Source organism: Mustelus asterias, chromosome 6 (genome assembly GCF_964213995.1).
Source record: "Mustelus asterias chromosome 6, sMusAst1.hap1.1, whole genome shotgun sequence".
NCBI classification, from domain to species: domain Eukaryota; kingdom Metazoa; phylum Chordata; class Chondrichthyes; order Carcharhiniformes; family Triakidae; genus Mustelus; species Mustelus asterias.
In genome coordinates, this window is record NC_135806.1 from 45,728,577 (window position 1) to 45,740,775 (window position 12,199).

Genomic DNA, 12,199 nt, shown 5'->3' on the forward strand with positions numbered 1-12,199 from the left:
TAGCTTCTAGCCTGACTGGCGTTTCAATATGCAAATGAGATGCCCTCCCATTGAGCCGCAAACACTCGCGAGGAATCAGCACTGGAACATAGCAGGTGACACCTCACTGTGTCTACTTACCTTTTTGATGGCTTCATCTAGCTCCATCTCCTGTGTGTCTTCAAGTCCATAGACCTAAGCAGCTCTGCTGTTCATATTGCGTTACTTTACAAGTACAACATTTAATATTGGGAACCGTTGTAACGGTGCTGCTTAAAGAGTATTGCAGATAAATGTGTACATGGTTATAATAAATTCTCCCATTGACAGATGTTTCATTTCAAAATGATATGTGGTGACCTACTGATTTTAATATGGTATATGTTCCAGACTGGTTTGTATTTAAAACCTTAGAAAACCCCAAGGTTAAACTTAAGGTAACACCATGGACCATTTTGTTGCTGCACTTTGTTACACTTGAGGAAATTCACGCATTGTCCACATTGTCTAAATTTTGGCTCCCATAAAAAGAAAGAAAAGTTAAGGGAGAATACTTCTTGTTCAACGTACTCTTTGTGATGAATTAGGAAACTAATATATTTATTTTCAAGAGCTTTCTTTTGTACTTTTGTGAAAAGCTTGGCTGCTTTTGTGGCCGTTTTTAGGAGGCAGCTGACAGCAATCCAGGGACAGTTCTGTTAGATCTTGTTATTCACCGTCCCTATCCCCGTCACACCTTCTCACACTATCTAAAGGGCGGCATGGTGGCACAGTGGTTGGCACTGCTGCCTCACAGCGCCAGAGACCCGGGTTCGATTCCTGGCTTGGGTCACTGTATGTTTCTCCCTGTGTCAGTGTGGGTTTCTTCCGGGTGCTCCGGTTTCCTCCCACAGTTCAAATTTGTGCAGATTAGATAGATTGGCCTTGCTAAATGGCCCCTTAGTATCAGGGGGAGTAGCTAGGGTAAATCCATGGGGTTATGGGGATAAGGCCTGGGTGGAATTGTGGTCGGTGCAGACTCTGTGGGCCAAATGGCCTCCTTCTGCACTGTAGGATTCTATAATTCTATCTACCCTTCACCCCGAACAGCTAACCTCCTTGTGGTGCCTCACAGCAGCTTGTCTTGGTAGTCGAGCAAACTAAAATTGAAAATTAGAGCAGCCTTCCAATTTTCCATTTTACCACATGTGCTAAGTACGAATAGACTCCATCAAGTGGAATGTCACAACAATTAAATGTGTCACCAAGTTGCATATATATCTAGTTGAAATATCTTGGGTGTCACAAACATTCTTTCCTTTACTTCATAAAACCGTCACGAAGGAGCAGTTGACATTTTACTCGTCCCATTACTATTGAGACTGTAAAAGATTTATTTTTCTCTTATGATCCAGCCAGGGTAGGCACTGAACAGCAGTTTCCTTTGTTGGGGATTCTAGAACATGATGATACAGTCTCAGCATAAAGGTCAATTATTTCAGACTGACATGAGGAGAAATTTCTTCAGAGTGTTGTGAATCTTTTATACCCCACAAGGTTGTGGATTCTCCATTGCTAAATATATTCAGGACCAAGAGAAATGGATCTTTTGATCTCTGAGGGAATCCAAAGGATCTGTGAAGTTTGCAGAAAAGTGGAATTAAGCCAAGAGATCAGCCATGATCTTATTGAATGGTAGAGCAAGCTTGGAGGACGCAATGGACCACTCCTCCTATTTCTAATGTTCTTAATCAACCTATTTTTAGTGGAGTTCATGTTAAGTCTTGATTATGTATCACTATTGTGCTTAACTGGCCCCTGAACAATTAGACCAAATTATCCCTAGAGGCCTTTATTCTGAAAATAACTCTGGTTAACTAAGCTGCAGGAGGATGATAAGCAGTCACAATGACTCACAATTATCAAGGAAAAGGCAAATGATTCAACGTATTTTCAGTTCTGCAGTTAGAGATGCCTCCTTGTGCAGTGTTTGAATTAAGTACACTTTTTCTTGGTCTACCCTAATTTTTAGCTATGATTAAATAACTCCAAAAGCGTTGTCCGTTCTGAATTCGCACACTGTCTGTTTAGCTGAATACTTACAAGTTCATCTGGGCATGATTGAATTCATACAAAGTAAAATCTGCACCAGTGCACCCCTGTAGTGGTTATAAATAACCTGAACCAAACTGCTGGCACAGAATTGCAAATCTACAAGTTTCACTTATTAGGAACAGCAGTGCTTCACTCATTTTGGTTGACAAATATAATATCGAATCCTATTTGACGCATGCCATTTTCAAAAATAGATGCAGCTCCACTTTCTCTGGTCCCTCCTTTTCTGGGAGGATAATTTGAGGCAGCCAGCAAATCTGGAATCATTGTTCAGTCAATACAATGTCTAATCCAAAAGACACCAGCACTTCAAGCAGCAATTATCCCTGCATCTTGAATTCACCCCCATTTTTTTGTGTCCTTCATGCTTCCACAATCCCGGAGACACCATAGATTCCTTCCACTACATATGTTTCTAATTCTGGCGTTTTATTCCGACGCTGATGATGTGAAATGGAAACATTTTGTGCCATGCTGTTCTGTTCATTTAATTGAGCCTATTTCAAGTCATTTTCCACGTATCCTGAAGTATCCTCAGTGACAGTCAGATATTTAAAATATATTTGATTTTTGATTTGATTTATTATTGTCACATGTATTAACATACAGTGAAAAGTATTGTCTCTTGCGCGCTATACAGCCAAAGCATACCGTTCATAAAGAAGGCAACGAGGGAGTGCAGAATGCAGTGTTACAGTCATAGCTAGGATGTAGAGAAATATCAACTTAATATATGGTAGGTCCATTCAAAAGTCTGATGACAGCCAGAAAGAAGCTGTTCTTGAGTCGATTGGTACGTGATCTCAGACTTTTGTATTTTTATCCTGGGTGAAGAAGGTGGAAGAGAGTATGTCTGGGATGCTTGGGGTCCTCGATTATGCTGGCTGTTTTTCCAGCGGGAAGTGTAGACGGAATCAATGGATGGGAGGCTGATTTGCGTGATGGGATTAGGCTGCGTTCACAACCCTTTGTAGTTTCTTGTGGTCTTGATCAGAGCAGGAGCCATACCAAGCTGTGATGCGACCAGAAAGAATGCTTTCTGTGGTGCATCTGTACAAAATGGTGAGAGTCAGCAGGCCTGGCAGCATCTGTAAGGAGAGGAAACTGAGTTAATGCTTTGAGTCCTTTTGGCTCTTTGTTAGAAAATATCGTTCTGTTGGGTTCAAAGTAGGGGCTATTTGAGTTTTGTGATTTTTGCGTTTGGATGAGTATGAACAATCACCTATTGGAGTCTGGTTTTATTGGGAAATTGGGCTCCTACTGGTTACTAATTGAAATTAATTTGGTTCTTCACAGGATGATCAACCCGCCACTTGAGCCTGTGAAAATGTCAGGGCTTAAACTGTACTCCTGCCAACATTAGTTTCAGTACATGACATGCTGAACTGAATATCATTGGTTTGGAATTCTGACAAAGAAATCTCTAGGACTGATCTATAGCTTTTCCGAAAAGTTCCCAGTTCCAGAAGTTATTCCACGATTGTTCAAGGAATTCTTGTCCCATTGCTTTAGATGCAGCTACTCAAAAGTTGGAACTGAAAAGCTAATTCCCTGATGTAGCTGTTGGCAGAAGCTCCTCTTTTTCCTGCACTCTGAAGAGATTAACTGGTAACCAAGCCAATTGATGATTGAATGCACTTGCACTGTTAAATCTTACAAGGAAGAAGCCTACAAGAAGTTAAGGACCATTTCCCAAATTCCCTGTCTTTTTATTGATTCATAGGATGTGGATGTCAGAGGCAAAGCCAACATTTGTGTCCTATGCCTAGTTGACTTACCTCCTGTGAGTAACTCACTTCAGGTGAGTTACTTGCCACAGAATTTCCAGCCTCTGATCTGCTGCTGCAGCCACAGTATTTATGTGGCTTGTCCATATTTCTTCACAGGGTGTGTGCGTCGCTGGCAAGGCCAGCATTTATTGCCCATCTCTGGTTTCCCTTGAGAAGATGGTGGTGAGCGGCCTCCTTGAACTGGGAGGAGGCTGCCACTGTCTCTGCTCAGTTACTGCTGGTGGAGGAGCTCACCTCTGCTAACCTGGCCTTTTGTTGGAGGATCTACAGAGCGGCTTACTGACAGGAAGAACATGAACAGAGCTAAAGATTGCAGGCAGCTGTCTTCTTGAACTGCTGCAGTCCATGGGGTGCAAGCGCATCCACAGCACTGTTAGGAATGGTGCTCTAGGATTTTGATTCAATGACAGTAATGAAGGATGATTTTGTTCCCAGTCAGGATGGTGAGTGGCTTGGAGGGGAGCTTGCAGTGGTGGTTTCCATGTATCTGCTGCACTTGTCTTTCGAAGTGGTAGATGTTGTGGGTTTGGAACATGTTCTAGAAGGAGCCTTGATGAGTTCCTGCAGTGCATTTTGCAGATGGTACACACTGCTGCCACTGTGCATCGGTGGAGGGAGTGAATAGGATGGCAATCAAGCAGGTTGGTGTCAAGCTTTTTGAGTTTTGGAGCTGCACACATCCAGGCAAGTGGGGAGTAGACCGTCACACCCCTGACTTGTGCCTTGTAGATTGTGGACAGGCTTTGAGGAGTCAGGAAGTGAGTTACTCGCCACAAAATTCCTAGCTTCTGTCCTGCTTGTTGTCACAATGTTTATATGGTTAATCCAGTTCAGTTTCTGGTCAATGATGCGAATTTATAAATAAAGAGCAGGAATAGGCCATTCGGCCTCTCGGGTCTGTTCTGTCTTTCAGTAAGATTGTAGCTGGCCTGATTCTGGCATCAACTCCACATTCCTACCTCACTCCTAGAACCTTCGGTTGCCTTGTTAGTCGAGTGTCATTGACGCTGCCTCACTGCTCTCTGGGAAAGAGTTGGAAAGATTCACAACCTTCTGGGAGAAAAGGATTCTCCTTATATCTGTCATAAATGGGAGACTGCTTATTTTTAAACTGTGTTCCCTCATTCTAGTCTTTCTCACAAGGGGAAGCATTCTCTCAGCATCCACCTGTCAAGTTCCTCAGGACCTTGTATGTTTCAATAGGTTCACCCCTCACTCTTCTGAACGAGTAACCACCAGGAAGTTTATAGAGGGGGATTCAGCAATGGTGATGCCATTGAATGAAAAGGGGAGATGGTTAGATTCTTCCTTGTTGCTGATACTCATTGCCTGGCACTTGTGTGGTGTGAATGTAACTTGCCACCTATCAACCCAAGCCTAAATGTTGTCCAGGTGTTGCTGCATACAGGCTGCTCTAGCATCTGTGGAGCTGTGAATGTTGCTGAACATTGTGCACTCATCCGTGAACATCACCATTTGTGACCTTATGATGGCGGGATGGTCATTGATGAAGCAGCTGAAATTGGGCATGGGACACCACCCTGTGAAACTCCTGTAGTGATGTCTTGAGGCTACGATGATGTATATAAGATAGTCATCAATCCATCCAATATGGGATTCAGGAGGAGCTTCTTAATGCAGAGTGTGTGGAACTTCTTTTCATCGGGAGCAGTAGAGGCAAAAAGCATTGATTCATTTAAGGGAGAGCTGGAGAAGAACATGGAGAAAGGAATAAACGGATATGTGGATCCAGTTAAATGAGGAGGAGTATAAACACTGGTATAGACCAATTGCGCCGAATAGCCTGGTTCTGTGCTTCAAATTTTGTTTACTTGTGTACTTGGGGATCTTATAGAGACCTATAAGATACTGAAGGGGCTGGATAGGGTAGAGGTGGAGAGATTCTTTCCACTTAGAAAGGAAGCTAGAACTAGAGGGCACAGCCTCAAAATAAAGGGGGGTCAGTTTAGGACAGAGTTGAGGAGGAACTTCTTCTCTCAGAGGGTGGTGAATCTCTGGAATTCTCTGCCCACTGAAGTGGTGGAGGCTACCTCGTTGAATATGTTTAAATCACGGATAGATGGATTCCTGATCAGTAAGGGAATTAGGAGTTATAGGGATCAGGCGGGTCAGTGGAACTGATCCACTTCAGATCAGCCATGATCTTATTGGATGGCGGGGCAGGCTCGAGGGGCTAGATGGCCAACTCCTGCTCCTATTTCTTATGTTCTTATGTATCCAGGTAGGTTGTGTTCCTACGAATACTAAATAATATTTAGTGAATGGAGAAGATCCTCTGAGTAAATTACCTTTACCCTTCATACAATACTCCATTGTGACACTCGAAAAAGAATGCGATGCTTTTCTTGCTGTGAAAAAAGAAGGATTTATATTTAAACAGCACCTTTCATTACCACTGTGAAGAGTTTCGGGGTGCCCTGTGCAGTTCAAAATGCTATATAAATGCAAGAATTTTCCTTGCGGTCTTTCATCTTGTTGGTTGTGAAGTGGAAAGTTACATTTTAAATTTGTTTCGCTATTTATAATTTCTATTTTTTACATTTGTACTTCTGTAAGTTTCCCAGCGCCACATCTTGTTTTCTTACTCAGCAAACACACAGTTCTCGGGCTGGTTCATAGCAACCTGGCTGTTAATTTTTTTCCCTCCCTCATCTGTTTGCTAGTTGGAGGTGGCACTGTTAGAATTGTAATGATGATGATGATCGGAGCGGGGTGGGGTGCAATCACAGACAAAACCTGGCATCTTACGCTTCTGCTGAACTTCAGTATACTTTGCAACCTTATGAACTCTAAAGCTGAGGGAACCTTAGTAACTTTTGAAGTGGTATTTAAACAAGATTATTATCATTGTGGTGACTGTTTGGAAAACAGGTCCTGTCCATGCTCCGCGGCAATGATTTGTTATTTAATGAATGATGGAAGATGATGATTTGGTTTCTGACCCCTTCACAAGGCTATCGTAATTCTTGGAAGCAGTGCCGAAGGAAGTTGCTTCTGTATCGTCTAGTTGAGAAATGGGTTCTTTCCCAAGTGATGGGTTTTGTTTCAGCTGATACCAGATGACTTCCATGTAAACTTTCTGGATCATTAGATTTCTTCGTCAGGTAGTGCCAAAGTCTGAAAAAGGGACAAAAGTGACCGAGTGATAAAAACATTTCAATAGTAGGCACTTAGTTAATTGTGTGGGTTCTGTCCGAAGTGGTCAGTGATAAATATTCAGCAGTTTGTGATGCAATTGGACTTGCTGAGCTCCCTTGCTGTCTCGAGTGTTTCATGTGAATGCATGATAAAAGTAACTCATATAAAACCGACTGTATCAAAGTAAGACTCTGAACCTATTCAAATATTAAAATCATGATTGTAGCTCAGGGGCTCATTCTGCCTTAACTCCCAGATTATTAGTGCTGCTGGCTAATCAAACTAAGAAATACAGGTAAAGGTGGAAGGAAATGCTGCAATGTTTTTTAAAAGTGTTTTACGCAAGTTACCCAAACACACATTGAAATTGATCTATAAAATATGGATTTAAAATAGTGAATTGCGCACTTGCTTATTTGGAATTGGAATAAAAGGATATATTTTTCTTTGCATCAGAGGAATATACTCCAGAAATTAGGGCAGGAACTTTAGGTCCCCCAGGAGGGCTGTACTAGGCATCGGGGTCAGGGTGGAGGGGAGGGTGTGGGGGGTCATCGCCTGTGTCAATTGAGGCTAAGTAGGCAATTACTGATCACTTGAGGGCTTCCTTCTATTGCCACTGGTATTTTACCAGCAATGGGGAGCCCCCACACAACTTGCTGATGCCGCTAGGTAAACCCTGACAACCTGTCTGTGGGCTTAGTTAGGTGAGCTTTCCTTCCTGTATCCAATGCAGCCGCTCACTCCCCTCCCCAGCAGAAAGGGTCGCCCTTATTTGAAGCATTCCTCCCTTTCCCCAGGCTTCTCGAATACCTGACTGGCCCTGGTCCTGGCTGCCCCACTTAACTATGAAGTTTGACCTCCAGCAGTGCTCATGTCTGGGGACTGGGTGTAGTCCCAGCAGTGGCCATTTGTCTGGGTGGCACTGCTGAGACTAGAGAGCTGCCATCCATCTAATTGGTGGAGGTGGGACATCCTCAAGGGGGCGAAAGCCAAAACCTCAAGCAGTTAACTCTTTGACAACCGTAAAATCTGGTTGTGGCTTCTTGGACCAGAGGAGGCAGGCTCAGCCACGACATTTCAGGCAGTGGGCAGGGCCATCGCCACTGTATAAAGTGCAGCCCCAAGGAACGGCATGTTGTCAAATTGTATCTAGTTACCCCGTGATACCTGCTTTATTTTTGTTTCTTTTGTTGTCGGCAAATTTGAGCTTTTTCTTTCAGCTGTTCAGTTCTTCAATCCCCTTCACCCTACTCCCTGGCTAAAAAGGCAGTTAGATGACCCTCTACCAGGTATCTGTAAAATAATAAGCATGAGCCACCCTTTGAGACTTTCCTTTGTATTCAGCCTTTGTAAATGTTCTACCAATAGTCAAGTTAAATAATGTGACTGAAGGATGAAAGCAGAGAGGTAGTTGTTTAGTTAAACTGCTGTCTTACTGCCGGTGGTGTATCTGCAAGTTCATTTTGAGTAAATGATTTTGTCGGCCAATTTACAATTTTGTCTTTGATATCGAAGGCACTGACTTAAGATGAGTTGTTAGTACGTTCATTAGCCACTCAAGTGGATAGAGCCGTGAAGAAGGCCTATAGTGTGTTGGCGTTCATTAACAGGGGGTTTGAGTTTAAGAGCCGTGGGGTTATGTTGCAACTGTACAGGACCTTGGTGAGACCACATTTGGAATATTGTGTGCAGTTCTGGTCACCTCACTACAAGAAGGATGTGGAGACACTGGAAAGAGTGCAAAGGAGATTTACCAGGATGCTGCCTGGTTTGGAGGGTAGGTCTTATGAGGAAAGGTTGAGGGAACTTGGGGTTTTCTCTTTGGAGCGGAGGAGGCTGAGAGGAGACTTGATAGAGGTTTATAAGATGATGAGGGGGATAGATAGAGTGAACGTTCAAAGACTATTTCCTCGGGTGAATGGAGCGGTAACTAGGGGGCATAACTATAGGGTTCATGGTGGGGGATATAGGAAGGATGTCCGAGGTAGGTTCTTTACGCAGAGAGTGGTTGGGGTGTGGAATGGACTGCCTGCAGGGATAGTGGAGTCAGAGACTTTAGGAACATTTAAGAAGCTATTGGATAGGCACATGGAGTACTTCGGGATGATAGGGAGGAAATAGCTTGATCTGGGTTTCAGACAAAGCTCGGCACAACATCGTGGGCCGAAGGGCCTGTTCTGTGCTGTACTGTTCTATGTTCTATGTATTCATTTCTCATGTATCATTGAAGAGGACAGGTTAGGAACAAAATGTTAACATTATTGGGGAAAATAATAAGAGTACTAATTCAGGTTTTGTTCTTAATTGACATCCTTTGAAGTCCTGGATATGTCCAGTAAAAAGAACAATTGCTTTTGCTCTCTGTCACTTTACACAGAAAATTGATTGAAGGCACGGGGGCGGCACGGTGGCACAGTGGTTAGTACTGCTGCCTCATAGCGCCAGGGACCTGGGTTCGATTCCTGGCTTGGGTCACTCTCTGTGTGGAGTTTGTTCTCCCTGTGTCTGCATGAGTTTTCTCTGGGTGCTCTGGTTTCCTCCCACAGTCTGAAAGACGTGCTGGTTGGGTGCATTGACCCAAACAGGTGCCGGAGTGTGGCGACGAGGGGAATTTCGCAGTAGCTTCATTGCAGTGTTAATGTAAGCCTACTTGTGACCAGTAAGTAAACTTTTACAGAGGGAAAAGGTAGGAAAAAAGGAACAAAGAGTGTGAGAATTAACCGATAATGTGATCAAGAAGATGGAGACTTCAGAGATGGAAAGGGCAATAGAGAGGTGAAAGGATTTAGGGAGGACATTCTAGAGTTTAAGGATTGAGCGACTGATTGTCCCACTGCCAATAATGGGGCAAAAACTGTGGAGGATATTTAAAAGGCAGAAGCAGAGAATTGTAAGATGGAGGAGGGTGTTTAATTCTGGAGAAGGTTCCAAGGTGGGAGAGGCTGAGGACTTGAAGGAAGTTCATCACTTATTATTTAATTTTGGTTTTCTACGTTATTACCTTCAGTTTGAAATACAGATTTTGCTTTACTTCAACTCTGCTCCCATTGATTTAAAACTTCCAGCTTTTTTCTCACTTTTACCAAGAAGTTTCTCCCTTTTGATCCAGAGCATGAGCCACTTGTTGATAGCCTGATCTTTCTCGCTGCCGCAGAGAAACACTTGACATTGGAAATTAGTTTTGGAGGAAGGTGGGGTAGTTCAAGTGTTGCAGTCTCAAATCTGGAGTGTGAGCAGGATCTGTCAGAATTATAACTGTTATAAATTGCAAGCATAATTCTGGTGGAATTAGCTTTAGACAGAAGATGTGATTGGGTCATAAGTGGTCCATGCATGCCGGTACCAAAGTATAGTAGAACAAATACAGAAAACGCTGGAAAATCTCAGCAGGTCTGATAGCATCTGTGGACAGAGAATAGAGCCAACGTTTCGAATCTGGATGACTCTTCGCAGCTCTGACGATTCCAGCATCCGCAGTATAGTGGAACAAATTCTTGGTACATGCAATTGTGGTTTGTTACCCAACTCCAGTTGCTCTACAAAGGTGGTGGTCGGAATTCTTGAACAGCAAGTATCCTGTACTGCCACTTGAGAGGGTAACTGAATGGTGGGACTGGGGTAACATAAAGGCCAGACTGGGTCAGGGTAGCATGGTTCCTTCCCTAAAGGACATTATATAATGCAATCCCTACAGTGCAGAAGAAGGCCATTCGGCCCATCGAGTGCACCAACCACAATCCCACCCAGGCCCTATCCCCATAACCCCACATATTTACCCTGCTAATCCCTGCTAATAGGGTCAATTTAGATTGGCCAATCAACGTAACCCGCACACCTTTGGAGTGTGGGAGGAAACCAGAGCACCTGGAGGAAACCCACACAGACACGGGGAGAATGTGCAAACTCCACACAGACAGTGACCCGAGGCTGGAATTGAACTCGGGTCCCTGGCGCTGTGAGGCAGCAGTGTTGACCACTGTGCCACCCGCTGTGCCACCCATATTAGTGAACCATTTAGGTTTTTACAGTAATTCAACAGCTTCATAATCATTCAATGAAGCCCAAAGTTGGCCTCCCAGAAATTTTGTCACACTTAATGGAATTGCACCTGACTCAAAGCTATCGGGATGAAGCCAGGAAGTGGTCAAGTTCACAGAAAAGTTTCTGCATTAGGTCCCTGCCTCCTCTTCAGTATTCTACTGCTGACCGCACCAGGGGCCTCCATTATCTTCTCAAAGTGATCCCACCTCAAGGTGACTAAAAAGTTAGACCTAACATTTTCAAACATATTTTAGCACATAGTCGAGAAGCACCAGTCTCTGATGCAAGGCAGTGAAAGCACAATGGCTCCAGAAATAACTGCTGAGCTATTAATAGGACTTCTGTGTTCTTTAAACATTATCTTTATATTTTATTTTTAATTGGACCCTTCCTCTTTTCTTTGCTTGGATGAGCTATTGTGAGTAAAGATGAAAAAGAGGAACCATGTGGAAATGTTTGATCAAGTTGCTAGGTAGAACGCTGGAAATGTATATGTTTGTACAGTCCAATTTATAATTTGGAAATGAGTGACAGGTTGATGGTGAAACAATGTTGTATTTTCTGTCTAGGTAAGGCCAGAAAGAACAAATGATGATGAAGACGATGAGATGGAAGAAGAAGAGGAGAAAGAAGAAGATCTTTCAGTCCCAGGTGCTTCTTACATGAAGCTGCTTTTAATGACTCCTCTTCCTGTGTTCTCTGGTATGTTCTGCGACTGCTAACTATTCCATTTCAAAATTAAGCAGCAACATTGATTTGTCGTTGAAAAGCAATAGTTAAAAAGAAATTGGGTTTCAAACATTGATTGTGGTAGATAAGCTTTGAGGCTTCTGAACATTAACACTAATAACTCATGAAATGCTACCGATCCCTTGGGGGCTCTCTGTACCACAGCCTACACTATTATTGTTGTATTCATGTTTGTATTGGGGCTTTGCCACTGCAGGGTTGGTGCATCTTGCTGCCACTAAGAGTGAAAATGTTGCTAATCAACCACCTGAGGACACCCTCAAATCCACAGATAAAAGATTGCACTTTAGGGGATCCAAGTGCTGGCCATGACCTTTGTAATGGCCCAGAACACTTCCAAAAATGATTATATTTGAGGACAGTACCAGAAGATGTGCAAGAGA

General features: G+C 43.3%; 1 protein-coding gene across 4 annotated transcripts in view; it reads left to right on the top strand.

Annotated features, from left to right (window-relative positions):
* The window catches only part of focad (focadhesin), a 238,134-nt gene that overhangs the window by 118,562 nt on the left and 107,373 nt on the right, over positions 1-12,199 (top strand). For all 4 annotated transcript variants that reach the window (XM_078214275.1, XM_078214272.1, XM_078214276.1 and 1 more), the window contains exon 19: positions 11,636-11,768. In XM_078214275.1, the coding sequence (XP_078070401.1) occupies positions 11,636-11,768 (133 nt within the window). The remainder of the gene's footprint in view (positions 1-11,635; positions 11,769-12,199) is intronic.